The sequence below is a fragment of the Eumetopias jubatus genome, unplaced genomic scaffold (assembly GCF_037043125.1).
Source record: "Eumetopias jubatus isolate StellerSeaLion01/CBP00866 unplaced genomic scaffold, mEumJub1_p1.0 scaffold_8, whole genome shotgun sequence".
Lineage (NCBI taxonomy): Eukaryota > Metazoa > Chordata > Mammalia > Carnivora > Otariidae > Eumetopias > Eumetopias jubatus.
Genome location: NW_028274814.1, coordinates 47,197,971 through 47,214,577, shown reverse-complemented (window position 1 = coordinate 47,214,577; position 16,607 = coordinate 47,197,971). Strand labels below are relative to the sequence as shown.

The following is a 16,607-nucleotide window of genomic DNA, read 5'->3' as shown; positions in this document are numbered from 1 at the left end:
ATTCAGACTCAATTATTTCTCCCAGGTATCATGAATTGAGCTTTACAGTATGAATTTGAGGCATATTAAGGCTTACAATTTTGGAGGAAATAACATTTTCATTACCCTGTGTTTTCTCCTGTAGAGAAGTTGTAGAGAATTCTCCTGTACAGAATTTAACTTACCAATCTTTTAATATCAGAAAATAAAAATAAAAATAATTTAAAAACAAAAAGCCCTACAATCAGTCGCTCCTAAATGTCCATACAAAAATCTTAAATATACTAATAGTAGCCAAAACATACCTTGACCATGGTGGGTTTATTCTAGGAATATACGGGTTGTTCAATAGTAAGAAATTCATTTTATCTTATTAATAGAGCTAGTGAGAAATGTATCATCATCCCAATAGATGTAGAAAGTGCAATTGATAAAATCCAACAACTTTATGTTAGAAAATAAAGCAGGAATTGATGGGTACTTGTTTAATATGCACAACAGTTTTTTTTGTCTAATTAAGTTAATTGAGAAATGCTGGAAGTTTTCCACAAAAGTTTGGGAAAAAATTAATTAACTCTAGTATAAAGGTTAAAAGAAAATATTCTTAAAAGTAACTATAGATACAATAATTTGCTAATGAATACACAATATAAAAAGAGGTAAATCGTGACATCAAAAACATAGAAGGCAGGCATTAAAAAAGTAGAGTTTTTGTATGCAATTGAAGTTAAGTTGTTATCAGTGTAAAATAGACTCATATCTATAAGATGTTTTATATAAGCCTCATGGTAACCACAAAGAAAAACCTACAGCAGATGCACACATTAAAAGAAAAGGGAATCAAAGCATACCACTATGAAAAATCAATTCACAAAGGAAAGCAGAAAGAGAAGGAGAAAGGAATACGGGAATTACAAAACAGCCAAATAACAGGTAATAAGATGGCATTAGTAAGTTTTTTTGTATGAAGAATTATTCTAATTCTAAATGGATTCAATACTCTAATCAAAAGACATCGAGTGGCTGGAGAGATTAAAAAAACAAAACAGGACACAACTACATGCTGTATACAAGAGACCCACTTCATCTTTAAGGATACAGGTAGGCTTAAAGAGAAGGCATAGAAAAAGATATTCCATGCAAATGGAAATTAAAAAAAAGCAGAGGTAGCTATACTTACATAAGACAATGTAGAGTTTAAGTCAAAAACTGTAACAAGAGACAAAGAAGGTTATTATATAATGATAAAGGGGTCAATTTATCAAGAGGATATAATAATCATAAATATATATGCACCCAACACCAAAGTAGCTAAATACATTAAACAAATATTAACAGATGTGAAAGGGAGAAATAGCAATGCACTAATAACAGGGGACTTCAATACCTCACATTCGGTAATGATAGATCATCCAAACAAAAAATCACTACAAAAATCTGGGATGTGAACTATTACTTTAAACCAAATGGACCTACCAGATATACAGAGGACATTCCATCCAACAACGGCAGAATACACATCCTTCTCAGAACATTCTCCAGTATAGATCATATGATAAGTTACAAAACAAGTCATGGCAAATTTAAGAAGACTGAGATCATACCAAGGATTTTTTTTCCAATGACAAGGGTATGACACTACAAATCAAGACAGCAGGATAACTGGAGAATTTACAAATATGTCAAATAAAGCAACAGAGTCCCAAAAAACTAACAAGTCAAAGAAGAAACCAAAATGGAAATTTAAAAAAATCTTGAAACAACCACGAAAATACAACATAAAACTTAAAGGATGCAATAAAAGCACTTGTAAGAGAGAACTTTATAGCCATAAATAACTACATTTACATTAAAAGAAAGATCTCAGGGGCGCCTGGGTGGCTCAGTCGGTTAAGTGTCTGCCTTCACCTCGGGTCATGATCCCAGGGTCCTGGGATCAAGCCCCGCATCTGGCTCCCTGCTCAGCGGGGAGCCTGCTTCTCCCTCTCCCTCTGCCTGCCACTCCCCCTGCTTGTGCTCTTTCTCTCTTTCTGTCAAATAAATAAATAAAATCTTAAAAAAAAGCTTTATTTAAAAAAAAGAAAGATCTCAAATAAACCATCTAAATTTAAACCTCAAGGAACTAGAAAAAAGGGCAAACTAGAGGGAGAAAATATTTGAAAATTATATAACTCTCTGCTAAAGGGTCAACATCCAAAATATATAAAGAACTCTTACAACTTACACAACTCAATTAGAAAAACAAGCAGTCTTATTTTAAAATGGGCAGGGGATTTAAATAGACAGTTTTCCAAAGAAGACCTACAAATGGCCAAGTATCTGAAAAGTTATTTCACAGCACTAATCATCGGGGAAATGCAAACAAAACCATAATGAGATATCACTTCACGTCTGACAGAATGGCTACTATCAAAAACAGATAACAGGTTTTGATGAGGGTGCGGAGAACATTCAACCCTTGCATACTGTTGGTGAAAATGTAAGATGTTGCAGTCACTATGGGAAACAGTACGGCAGTCCCTCAAAAAATTAAAAAATAGAGCTACCATATGATCCAGCAATTGCATTTCTGGGTATATCCAAAATAATTGAAATCAGTATTTCAAAAAGATGTTTGCGCTCATGTTCATCGTGGCATAGAATGGTACAATCCTGTGGAGGGATATTTGGGGGAAAACTAGCAAAATTATATAAGCATGTACATTGGAGCCAGCAATCTTTCGTCTAGGAATACATCCCAGTGACATATTGGCAATATATGAAAAGACGTACGTGCAAGCATTGCAATGTTATTTATAATAGGGATATAATAGAAAAAGAATGCAAACATCTTGTGTCCAGTAATGAAACTAGTTGAATGAACTATGGTACATCCACTTAATAGAGAAATATTACGCTGTATACAGGATTAAAATGTGTGGGAAGGAGAGAGCAGGGTGAAAACAAGACAGAAGCTGGATCTTTGGGAGCTGGAGATCTCTGGAAGTACCTTGCTATATAGGTTTGACTTTGAAAATATATAAATGTTTTAAATAATTATAAAATGATTCTAATATATAATAGGCATTGTGTATATTGTTATGATTGCATAAGATGTATACTTATACATAATTATAAAATAAGTAAGTCAAAATGAAAAAAAAAGCGATCCCTAAAAATAAAATGGAATATGAAGAAAGGGTCCTAACCCATAGAGAGGAAGTCTTTCAAGCAATTTTATTTTTTTATTTTTAATTTTTTTAAAAGATTTTATCTATTTGAGAGAGAGAGAGTTTGCGTGCATGCACAAGCAGGTGGGGAGAGGCGAAGGGAGAGGGAGAAGCAGATCCCCTATTGAGGAGGGTGGCGCGGCTCAATCCCAGGACCCTGAGATAATGACCTGAGCTGAAGGCAGATGCTTAACTGACTGAGCCCCCCAGGCGCCCCCAAGCAATTTTAAAGCATAATTTGACTGTGCTTGCCTGATGGAATATATACTAAGGACAAAAAACCCCTGCAAAAACATTTCAATCTGCTTTAAGTAGTTATATTATTAGTAATACTATTTCTATAGTGATTCTGAAGCTTTAGATAGTGGCAAAAAATGTACTTTCTTATTTTCATTAGCACCAAGACATGAGAAAAAATATACAAATATATAATCACAGAGTTAAGTAAAAGCCCTGTGTATAATGACAGGGCTTAAATTGTCAATTAGATTCGAATGTGTATCATACCGCAAGCTTTACTAAATATTAGCAAATTTTACTATTAGCAGAGGATACATTGGTAAAGGATGAATATTAATATGCCACTTAAATAGCTGGGGTTGCACATTTATTATTTGCAGCCTCCTGAGCTCCTTTCCTGAACCAAAACACATTTTGGTTTCAGAGTGGCATCTACAAACTGAGTGTGAAAAAAAGTTTACACAGAAGAGCCATTACATTTTGTGGTCTTTCAGGTTAGTATCTCTACTTTCCAAAACAAAATTTTCCACCTAGTGAGAAACATATTTTAACGTTTTTGACATGCTGAATTAAAAACTAGTACTAAAGATGCCATTTTTATGAATGATAAGGAGGTTGATGACTGGCACTAAATATGCATTTTAATTTTATTAATTTTAACTGATTGTGTATTTTTCCTGAGAATGTCCTTAGGAAATTATATGACACCAAATGTTACCTTACAAGCAAATAATTTGGGGCACCTGGATGGCTCAGTCGCTGGGCGTCTGCCTTCGGCTCAGGTCATGATCCCAGGGTCATGGGATCAAGCCCCACATCGGGCTCCCTGCTCAGCGGGAAGCCTGCTTCTCCCTCTCCCACTCCCCCTGCTTGTGCTCTCTCTCTCTCCAACAAATAAATAAATAAAATCTTTAAAAAATAAAATAAGCAAATAATTGTTAGCCCTCGCTTTGATAAATAATAGAGAGACAGAAAGATGAGACAGAGACAGAGAGAGAAAAGCAAATAAAATAGTCCAAGAACAGTAAAGAACAGAATATTAGAAATTACTGTCCACATTCATGTTCGTATTAATATTAACTAATATTAAATCCATACCCATATTAACCCACGTCAATTAAAAAAAACTGAATTCCATACCTTTAAATTTAAGTTGGGATGTTTGGCTAGAACTCCTTTTTTTCAATTGTAAATTCAATGTCATGTATCTTTCTTCATCTTGCATCTTCAATGTGGGTGAAAATATGTGTGTATATATGTACGTTTTGTTTTTTTAAGTATGATACGTAATACGAAAAATAATAAGTCTGCTGTTAATCAGAACTAGTCCTCAAATTGTCCACTCAGAGTACAAACAAGGGTGCAGAGTTTCATCTATTGGTGAAAACCTCAGAGGAAATGTTTTCTTTTCTTTTTTTTAAGTTTATTTCTCATGACCTAGATAACACATGATTTCTCAACTGTCCACCACATATTGAATTTAATATCATATGTGGTTCTTTAAAAAATATTTCCTGATTAACCCCTAAAGTCAGGGAAATGGAAATTGTACTCCTTTTAGAGTTGAGTTACATGATACATAGGTGTTTTTGGTTTAGCCAAAATATGTGAATTTTCAATTACACTTCTTAATATAGTGATATTTGATTTAATATAATAACTTGTAATTACCTAACAGTTAAACTTCCTGATCTTACAACAACATTGATTACAAGTCATGCTAATAATTTAATAATATAAACAGTGGCAATTTTTGGCATTCTAAAGACATCTTTAAAAAAAATCAGGGAGTGGGGACAACTTGGGAAAGAAACCATATTTTCAATTACTTTTTCTGGTATTTGAAGAGAATGCCCAATATTCACGAGGCAGACCAGAAATTTCAGATTTTTTCTCAGGTTTAATGAGGTCTACTTTATATACCATAAAATTCACTCATTGTAAGTACGTGATTAGCTGATTTTTAGCAAATATACAGATGTGTGCAACCACGACCCAAATCCAGTTTTGGCACTTTCTTATCACACTAAAAAGTTCCCTCAAGGCCAGTCTCAAAAGAGTAATATAATTCCAGAAATACTAATTTTATAAGTTGAGATAAAGTTTAAAAGTTTGACACTTAAATCCCAAATCTTTGGTCATTGTAGCAAATGGAGAACAGAAACCGAAAGCTTTCCACCGGAAGACTTCACTGGTGAGGGGGCAGAAGACTGAGGAAAGAGCTGAGGAGAGCGGGCACCCCTGCCTGGAACATGACCAGTCCTGCTCTCACAAAGGGGGCCTGGGCCCCTTAGCCTGACTCCTATCTCATTCCTCTGCTTTCCTGCCCCTAAGTCAGTATGTGGAAGCCACGGGGCCAAGTTTGTCTCCACAGGCCAATCTTCCAGGGCAGAGAATGAGCTGTAGAAGGTGGACAGCCGAGCTGGAGGTGCAAAAATCAGCCTTTTGAGTTGAGTAGTGACTTAATGATAATTACATTCGATACTTGCACAGCACAATTTTGGCTAAAAATTCCTATTATTTTCCTGCTACACATTTTTCACCAAGAGTCTTCAACTTTTGGTGTATTTATCAATAACTGGGTGGACAAAGTGACCTATCCTGTGGATGTCAGTCAGCCTCTTTCCTCAGATATCCTGGACCTTATTAAATGGGCACCTGTAAAATGATCAGGGATAGTAAGGATGGAAGTTATCAGCTCAGATAATAAGGTCCTCCCCCATCATGGCTGATTTTGCTAAAACCTCTGCCAAATGCCCAACCTGTCAAAGGCAGAGACCAAAGCAGAGCACAATTTCAGAGGGAAACCAGCCAACCTCCTGACGGCAGATCTATTACTTAAGAATCTTCCATCATGCACTGGATAGTGCTTTGTGTTCACAGGAATAATCACACATTTTAGGAGTAGATTTGACTTCTCTACCTGCGATGCTTCTGCTAGCATCACCATTCACAAAGTTACAGAATGTCTTCTTTGTTTTCATGATTTTCTACACATCCTTGCATTTGACATTTTGCAGAAAAGAAAGTCTGGTAATCAGTTCACGCCTGAAGAATTTATTTATCCGTAAGCAACCTGCTGGGCAGGGTGCTGAAATGACTTTCTGGAGGCACACTGGTGACACCAGGTGGTGCCATAGACAGAATGTACAGGTCTGTGAATCAAAATATGGAGTGAGGATTCAACTGCAACGTGCCCCCCTCCCGTTATTACACCTTATAATCCACATGAAGAAATTGCTTCCTTTACCTAAGATCTTGGTGGGGGTTTTTACATTTCATATTTTTTAAGTTTTTATTTAAATTCCAGTATAGTTAACACACAGGGTAATATTAGTTTCAGGTGTACAATATTAGTGATTCAACACTTCCTTACATCACCCAGTGCTCATCACAAGTGTGGTCCTTAATCCCCATCAATTATTTCACCCAAGATCTTGTTTTTGTCAGGTTTAGAGCTTCTAATGCCCAAAAAGAAGACTGTTCTAATAAGGAACATTATCAAGTTCCTGATGAGCTAGAAGCCAGTAATTACACTAAATGCAAAAATCATTTGTGGAAGTAAAGAACGTGGCCACTGAACCTCCCCTTGTGCTTTTTTGAGCCTCTGTAAATTAAGACAATTCTCCCCACCCCATTACTTTCAGTTTATATTTAGTACAAACTTAAAAGATTCATCTTGTCAGATTCTTCATTTTCTCTGAATTTCAGAGTGTTTGGATTGTATGACTCTGTCACTCAGTGCATTAGCTATCCAAGTTGTGTGCCATCTACAAATTTGTTATGTTAATTGAAGCATTCTTTTTTAAATTTTTTATTAACATATACTGTATTATTTGTTTCAGGGGTACAGGTCTGTGATTCTTCAGTCTTCCACAATTCACAGCACTCACAATAGCACATACCCTACCCAATGTCTATCACCAGCCACCCCATCCCTCCCACCCCCCACCACTCCAGCAGCCCTCAGTTTGTTTCCTGAGATTAAGAGTCTCTTATGGTTTGTCTCCCTCTCTGGTTTCACCTTGTTTCATTTTTCCCTCCCTTCCCCTATGAGCCTCTGTCTTGTTTCTCAAATTCCTCATATCAGTGAGATCATATGATACTTGTCTTTCTCTTTCTTAAAATGTGGGACCTGATGAGACCAAAGACAATACATTTGGCATATAGCAAATGATCTCTCTCCCAACTAATGACACCTAACCTAAATAAAATTTCTTTCAGACAAGTTGGTATTATGGTAGATTTTGTCAAATATCCCAATGAACACCACATATACTTTATTATCAGTCTTTTTCAGACACATTAGTATAAAACTACCAGGAATATGAGGTCATTCTGGTAAGACTTGTACTTATTCATATTATACACGTGACTATTTACTAAGACTAAGAAAACTATATTTTTAATAATTCGCTCTGCCTATTGTTGCCCAAAACTCTCAGCTCCAAAAATATCTGATACATTTTATCTTCTCTCCTGTAGAGAACTTGTTTAATGTCTATATATTTGTGAATTTTCCCGTTTCCCTTCTGCTGCTGGTTTGTAATTTCATTCCTTTGTCATCAGAGAAGACACTTAGTATCATTTCAGTCTTAAATGTTATAAGATTTGTTTTGTGACCTAACATGTAATCTATGCTGGAGAATGTTTTCTGTGTGCTTGAGAAGATGTGTGTTTTGCTGCTATTGAGTGGAGCACTCTCTATATGTCTGTTAGGTTCATTTGGTCTAAAGTATGTTCGAGTCTGTTGTTTTCCTTATTGATATTCTGTCTGGATGTTCCATCTGTTGCTGGAAGTGGGGTAGTGAAGTCTCCTACTATTGTGTTGCTGTTCTAGTTCTCCTCTCTGTCAATGTTTGTTTTATATATTTGGGTGCTCTAAATGTTGGGTGCATATATATTTATAACTGTTACATGTTCTCAATTGATCTTTTTATCATTATATAATGTCCTTCTTTGTCTCTTGAGACAGTTTTTGACTTAAAGTCTATCTTATCTGATATAAATATAGCCACCTCTGCTCTCTTTTATTTACCATTTGCATGAAATATCTTTTTCTAACTTTTCACTTTCAGCTTGTGTGTGTCCTTATAGCTAAAGTGAGTTTATTCTAGAAAGCATACAGTTGGGTCTTGGGCTTTGTCTGTCTGTTTACCCATTCTAGCACTCAATGTCTTTTTAAAGTTTAATTATTTACATTTAAAGTAATTACTGATAGAGAAGGATTTACTGTTGCCATTTTGTTCCTCTCTGTTAGTCTTATTCTTTTATCTGGATTTTTTCTCTTGATGTCTACCTTTGTGTTTTGCGGATTTTTTGCTTTGGTATGCTTTGATTTCTTTCTCTTGTGTGTGTGTAATTTCTATACATACTTTTTGTTGTGGCTTGTGGTTTACATAAAATATGTTAGAGTTTTAACTATTTTTTTAGACCAGATATCAAAATTTACTGGAAAGCTATATGATTTAAAGCAGAATAGTATCTGTGTAACAATGATAGACCAATAAAAGAGAAAAAGATCCCAGAGACAGGTGCACAGATACAAGCAATTATGACAAAAGTGTCTCTGCAGATTAGGAGAGGAGGAAGGACTGACTTTTCAGCAAATGATGCTAGCAAATCTGATTATCCATATGTGAAAAAATGAGGGGAGGTAGGTGAGGTGATGGCGGAATAAGAGTGTATTTATTTTGATGAGCACTAAAAAGTGTATAGAATTGTTGAATCATTATATTGTACATCTGAAAATAATACATACTGTATGTTAATTATACTTGAATAAAAAATATCTATACAAGTGCATAATATTGAACTATTTTATTAAATATTCAAAAGAATTTATAATAAAATAACTTTGATTCATAGAATTCCTTAAATAATTTAATACTGTATTTCACAGCTAAAATATGCAGCTAAGAAGCTACTTCCTGATTTCCGGTAGCTTTTATTTATTTACTTTTAAAAGTAAATAAAATAAATAAAAATAACCATGACAGAGGTTTCACTTATGGAAGTGATTCATGCAAAGAACCATATTATGTCATGAAGTTTTCCCACTGACCTTTTCAGATACAGGAATTAAATCAGGGATTTTGTTATTATTGAACTCAAAGACATTCATTAACCATACTGCAAATGTCCACATATTTATTGATGGATACATCAATATATATTTTATATACCTATTTGATTTACATTAATAGTATAATCAATATGCCTCAAGATGTCACTTCAAGCATCATTTCCTCAAGATCTTCCTTGACAATACAACCTAGAGTCACTCTGTTACTGGTTTACTTTCTTGATAGCATTTATATAAGTACATTTACACCAAAAGTGTCTTAAAATACAAGACTATAAACTATTACAGAATTACCTTCTAAAAAAATTATGAGGCCCTTTGCTGTAGATTTTCTCACCTGTTTTTGCTGATATAGCCTCAATGAATATATGCCCTATATTTATTCATTCATGGTCCAATTAATTGAAAGAATAGTAAGCACATTTTCTTTGTCGGGTAATGTGCTAGGCATCGCTAGGTACTGGGGAGGAGTGAAGATACTGATAAAAGCTGGAACCGCCTCAAAGGATTCCCTACTTACGATACGGGCTAAGTTTAAGACCGGAGGCAAAGCGTATGACTGAAAGTCTTGGAAGGCTATAGAAGTACATCCGATTGGACATAGGGGTAACAAAAAGACGGTATCAGTCTGGGGATTAAGAGAGTTTCCCTAACTGAGTATTGCCCATGGTAGTAATAATTCAAATCTGAAGTGATTTTTAACTGTGTTCCACATACCTCATTAGAACTTATGACCACACTTTTGTGTGAGCTTAAATTGTTATCTCATTTTGAAAATGAAGAAGAACATAAGAGAGATTATGTTATTTTCCCAAAATAACCCAGGGGTGGTGAAAATCTGAGGTTAGAACTTAGAAGGCCTCAGATTTGGTCTTTCCCCCTGCACTAGCTTTCCCTACAGTAACAAGTAATGCAACTGATACTATATTCTCTTAAACCCTTCATCATAGTCCCCCAAGGCCACAAATGCACTGCTCTACAAATCAAATGCCTGCCTAAATTAGACTTTTTTTTTTCCTGTCTATGTAAACAATGACCTCCAAAATGAAGAAAGACCCTCCAGTATCTGTACGTGTCCGGAACAGTAGATATGATATAACAAAACGCAATGGATGATTTAATCTTTGAAAAACTTCACACATACAAAACTGAAAATCATATATGAAAATGTATTAAAACCATATGATCAAACACTCATATAAAGTAGGAAAAATGTATTTCAGAAAAGGAATCACAGAGTTCCCTCTTTCCTGTTTTTGCTCACATATCCAATCCTTTTCTTTCCCTCAATAATCTCTGCATAGACTGTTTTTCCTAAAACAGCTTCTACCACACATGCATGCATGCATTCATTCATTCATTCGGTGTTACTTTAATAGCTAGAATGTTCCAGATCTTGACAGTACAATAATTTAAGAATAATGACTAATAATTAAGAAAGGAAATACCAAACATCAATGATAGAGTTTCTACTGAGCTAATCTCTACTTTTTTTGCAGACCATAATTTATAAAACATGTGAAGTAAGAGTCTGTAACTTTGATGTTTGTATGTCCAGCATCCATCAGTCACCATCCTACTAGCTTGTGTCTAACAGGTGTCTGGCTAATGCCTGGATGCGAAGGTAGGATTTAGTGACTGTATTCAGTTCTGAGAAGAAAACTTTGCAAGAAGAGCAGCGCAAGAGGCCTGCTCTTACTCGCCACAGAGATTTTCTCTTGATCACATAGTAGCCCGTCTTGTCTAAAGCCTCACACAACCACTAGAGAGCACCAGTTGGTTAGCAGAGCTGAAGGTCTGCAGTGAGAATCTTTGCTGCAATACAAAAAAACAAAGCCCAAACGCAGCCTGTTCGTCAGCGCTCTGCGGATCTCAAACCTACTCAGTCTTTTGGAAAACAAACTCATCACGTGGTGTGTTCTCACGCACTGACTCGCGCCCTCGTTTAATTAATCTAATTATTTTTAAAGCATACAAAAACAATCAAGTTACCTTTGCTTAATATTTAATAATTATCTACACTGGTCTGGTTGATCATTGCGCTCAGTACTGCCACCTGCTATCTACTAATATCTGCCTTCATTCAGCAAGGCTGTTATGCTAGCATAATGAATTACTCTTCTAAAATTTGGGTTTTAGGATTAACTTCCCCACCAAAAAAATTAAAATTATCAAAATAAAGTAATTTAGATGTAAGATTTTTTTTTTTTTTTTTTAACAGAGAGAGACACAGCGAGAGAGGGAACACAGGCAGGGGGAGTGGGAGAGGGAGAAGCAGGCTTCCCGCGGAGCGGAGAGCCTGATGCGGGGGCTACATCCCAGGACCCTGGGATCATGACCTGAGCCGAAGGCAGATGCTTAACGACTGAGCCATCCAGGCGCCCCTAAGATTTTCTTTATTATTGAATACTGCATGAGATACCTTAATATGCATTTCAAGTTTGTGAAAATAGTAACATCCAAAAACAGTAAACATCTATACTATTGATTAAATAATTCCATTAAAGTCAACTGCCTTGAAACCAGTCATGAAATTATAGTTTCTTTTTTTAACTTTATTATATGAGAAATATGTATGCCACAAATAAACAGATTTTATTGCTTTATAAACATATTTCCTTTTAAGAATGCTAAGTAAAAATGACTTACAAAAGTTTAAATTGAAATATTCTCAATGCCAACCTGCTTTGGACACCTTATGTCAAATACCCTTCAACAGGCCTCAAGACTCTAACAGTCCTGTAAAATTAATTTTCTTTCTTTAAGGATTAAAAAATGGAATTAATGAATTACATGTTAGATATTTTGCTAAAGTCACACTAAGACCTGTGTAAACCTTTGTTAAAAAGTCACAATTTGGGGTGCCTGGGTGGCTCAGTCATTAAGCATCTGCCTTCGGCTCAGGTCATGATCCCAGGGCCCTGGGATCGAGCCCCGCATTGGGCTCCCTGCTCAGTGGGAAGCCTGCTTCTCCCTCTGCCTCTCCCTCTGCCCCTGCTTGTGTTCCTGCTCTCACTATCTCTTTCTCTGTGAAATAAATAAATAAAATCTTTAAAAAAAAAAGTCACAATTCCCAGGCACCTGGGTGGCTCAATGGGTTAAGCAGCTAATTCTTAATTTCTGCTCAGGTCATGATCTCAGAGTCTTGAGATCGAGCCCCCAGTCCACTCTGTGCTCAGTGCAGAGTCTGCTTGATAGACTCTCTTTCTCCCTCTCCCTACCCCCTTGCCCCTGCCCCCGCTTGTGCTCTCTCTCTCTCTCAAAAATAAATAAAATCTTGTTTAAAAAGTCACATTTCAAAAATTGCAATGAGCCACTGGGTGGCTCAGTCAGTTCAGCATCTGCCTTTAGCTCAGGTCATAATCCCAGGGTCCTGGGATCGAGTTCCAAGTCAAGCTCCCTGCTCAGTGGGGATTCTGCCTCTCCCTCTCCCTCTGCCCCTCCCCACTTCTTGTGTGTGCTCTCTCTCTCTCTCAAATAAATAAATAAAATCCTTTAAAAAAATGCAATGAATAAAGACATGATTTTTTTTTAAATTTTCTGAGAAGTCATTGTCCTAAATGATGTTGACTTCCTGTTTCATATTCTACCAAGAAAACAAAGTGAAACGTGCTCAAGTTAAATAATGGAGTTAGCATGAGAGCTCATCCCATGACAGCCAATTACTTTTGCTCATGATATAATAGTCAAAAGACTGATTACCTGTCCCACCCACCTCCATCCCCTGCCTTTTGACACAGTAGCCTAATTGTAAACCAAAGCATTTAGGTCCACTAACCCAAAAAGTGTGGTGGGAAATTTTGCAAAAGAAAGAAGAAAGAAAATTTATTAGCAGAGGTTTGAAACCAGCCAATCCAGATAATATTTAAATGTTTTATATTGTTTTGAACTGCGATCAAAGGAGTAGTGAAAAAATAAACCTATGTCTAGTTTTAACTTACTCAGTATTCTAGAATTAGTATACTTTTAGTAGGAAAAAATTAGAACAGAGACACATTTTGGGCAATGGACTAATTATATATATGGAAATACTTATTGGAGGAAATTAACAAAAGAAATCTCATCAGTAAGTATGAAATTTCAATGCAGACATGAAAATAACAGTCTACATAAATCCTCCTCTGCCAAATCAGATCACTTAGGAAACTACTTACTGTAGTTACAAATATGACTAATAAAATAAACAGTCAAGAAAGTCAATATGAAACAAAGAACTTTTACACAAATTTCACATGGGAAGATTAACAGTGGTGGAGTCAGAGGAAGTGCTAGATGTAGTAAAGATGGTGGTTTTGATATTAATGGGTTGCTAATACTAGTTCTCCAGTAGCCAAAGGAAGGAAGAAAATTGAGTATTGAATATAGAATACAGTGATAAATGAATAATGACCTTGACAACATCAGAAAAATAATTTTAAGATTTATCCTGAAGAATACAGTAGAAGAGCCAAGATTTATTTCCCCCAAAGAAAGAATATTGTGGTGTCTTCAATGATTGGAATTAAATAACAAAAATTATAGCAACAATGATAATAAAAACAACCACCATCTGAGTTCCATCTGAATTTTAGACTGGATGTGAAAACAACATTGTCAGTCAGGTAGATCTGCCTAAAACCCATGTAAAAGCCAATGTAGTCATCCTCACAGTATCTCAGCAGTCTACATACCACTGCTGCTTGAATTTTGCAAACTTAAATCATGATAAATGTTCGGTTGTTAATGGACACAAGAGGGATCGATTTAATACCGACTCTATGAAAAATTTTGATTGCTCAGACTAGGGACTCCCTCTCAAACTACTACCAATTTCATCTACTCGGGGGAAGGGGTATGGAGAAGAGCAGGAGATTTTTCAGCAAGCTCAAGCTCGGTATATAAGAAACCATTGGAAATGAGGTTTTTAAGAGCTATAAAGTCATGGTACCTTTCAAAGCAGGGTGCAACTGAAAAGAATACACGGTGCCCCAGAGTTATAAGGCTTCTGTGTCTTATTTCTTGGAGTTGGTATCTGCACACCACCTCTACATGCCCAATTCTTTCCTGGGCACTACTGTAGGTACAAACACAAAGTCTAGAATAAATCTCCTGAATTATTCAGGGAAGTCCTTTCTGAACACTTTTTCTAATATGACCACCTTCGATCTACTCAATTTGTCACTCACTATCATACACATACATTAGTTTATTCATTAATTCAACAAATAATGATTGAACACCAATTATCTGCCTGTCAATGTTCTAGGCACTGGAGATATAGCAGTGAATTACAACAAAACTGATACTGTCATGCTGCTTACATTCAAATAGTGGGAGATAGCAATAAACACACAAAACAAAAAACTATATAGAAATTCAGATGGTGGGTAAGTGCCTTGAAGAAAAATAGAACAAGATCCAGAGCCCCTGGGTAGCACAGTTAGTTATGCATCCGACTCTTGGTTTCAGCTCTGAACGTAGCAGGGTCGTGAGCTTGAGCCCTGCATCAGACTCCAAGTTCAATGGACAGTCTGCTTGAGTTTCTTTCTCTCCTCCTTCCTCTGCCTGCCCTCCTGCCTGCTCAATCTCTCTCTCTCTCTTTCTCAAATAAATATATCTTTAAAAAGAAAGAAAGAAAAGAAAGAAAGAAAGAAAGAAAGAAAGAAAGAAAGAAAGAAAGAAAGAAGAAAGAAAGAAAGAAAGAAAGAAAGAAAGAAAGAAAGAAAGAAAGAAAGAAAGAAGAAAGAAAGAAAGAAAGAAAGAAAGAAAGGAAGGAAGGAAGAAAGAAAGAAAGAAAGAAAGAAAGAAAGAAAGAAAGAAAGAAAGAAAGAAAGAAAGGAAGGAAGGAAGGAAGGAAGGAAGGAAGGAAGGAAGGAAGGAAGGAAGGAAGGAAGAAAGAAAGAAAGAAAGAAAGAAAGAAAGAAAGAAAGAAAGAAAGAAAGAAAGAAAGAAAGAAAGAAGGAAGGAGGGAAGGAAGAAAGGAAGGAAGGAAGGAAGGAAGGAAGGAAGAAAGAAAGAAAGAAAGAAAGAAAGAAAGAAAGAAAGAAAGAAAGAAAGAAAGAAAGAAAGAAAGAAAGAAAAATAGAGCAAGATCCAGTTATAAAAATAAAGGATTGCTTTGCAATTTCTGAAAGGGCAGAAGTAGAAAGATCCCAATTAAAACCTTACTAGGCAGGCAAGAGTTTGTGTTAACTTGAAATGCAGTGATAGCAGTGGAGGTGGATTTTGTATGTATGAAAGAAGAACCCAAGGACTCATAGATAGCCTCAATGTAGAGTTTAAGGAAAAGAAAAGAGACAGAGATGACTCAGTATTTTTAGGCTCAGTGACTGGGATAAAAATATCACTGACTGAGATATGAAACACTGAAGAATAATTTAGTATGAAGATTAATTTTGAACATCTGAAGTTCAAGATGCCTATTTGCTATTGAAGTAGAGAGGGTGAATAAGCAGTTGATACACAACTGTTTGTATGTTTATATGGAATGTGGCAAAGAGATCAGAGGTTATAAGAATGTGGATATAATGTCAAGGAGCTAGATGGGGTCGTCCAAGAAGTTGATGTAGATAGAGTACTGTAAGAAAACAAAAGAGGATAGAAAAGTTTCAGCAGAAGAGACAGAAGGGATGTTCAGTCAGTTGGAGAGTCTCATGCAAGACAAATAGAGAAAATGAAGGAGAGGAAGAGAGGGAGGTGGGGGGTGGAGAGGGAAGGGGAGGCCCCTGAGGGAGGGGCAAGGGAGGAAAGGAGAAAAAGAGAAATCTATAAGGTCATAACCTGCTGATGGGTTAAGTGGATGAAAACAGAGAGAATCGGTCATTGGTTTTGCAAAATGAGGGTCATTGGTGGTCCTGACAGAAACAGTTTTAAGGTGAAATACTAACTATAAAAGCCTATTTAGAATTGTATATACCTTTACAATGAGACATTTCAACGTGGTTTTGTTATTCCCCAGCTAGATAGATCTATTCAAGTACTATTCAGGTATAAGACAACAGAAGAGTGGATTTAATTGCATTGGAATAGCCAAATGATCTTCGTCAAGTCACAGAGCTGTGACAGGAGACACCAATTTCACTACAGTCATGATGCACAGGTGATCTTACTGTCAC

At 36.0% G+C, this 16,607-nt stretch overlaps 1 protein-coding gene across 4 annotated transcripts in view; it reads right to left on the bottom strand.

The window, feature by feature from the left end:
• KLRF1 (killer cell lectin like receptor F1) overlaps positions 1-16,607 on the bottom strand; it is a 61,808-nt gene that overhangs the window by 17,292 nt on the left and 27,909 nt on the right. For 2 of the 4 annotated variants that reach the window (XM_028119759.2, XM_028119762.2), the window contains exon 1: positions 4,569-4,775. The exons of 1 other annotated variant lie outside the window; for it this stretch is intronic. In XM_028119759.2, the coding sequence (XP_027975560.1) occupies positions 4,569-4,653 (85 nt within the window). In that variant the 5' untranslated portion in view covers positions 4,654-4,775. Of the gene's footprint in view, positions 1-1,159; positions 1,189-4,568; positions 4,776-16,607 lie in introns of those variants that run through there. One more of the 4 variants, XM_028119761.2, reaches the window with a different exon arrangement.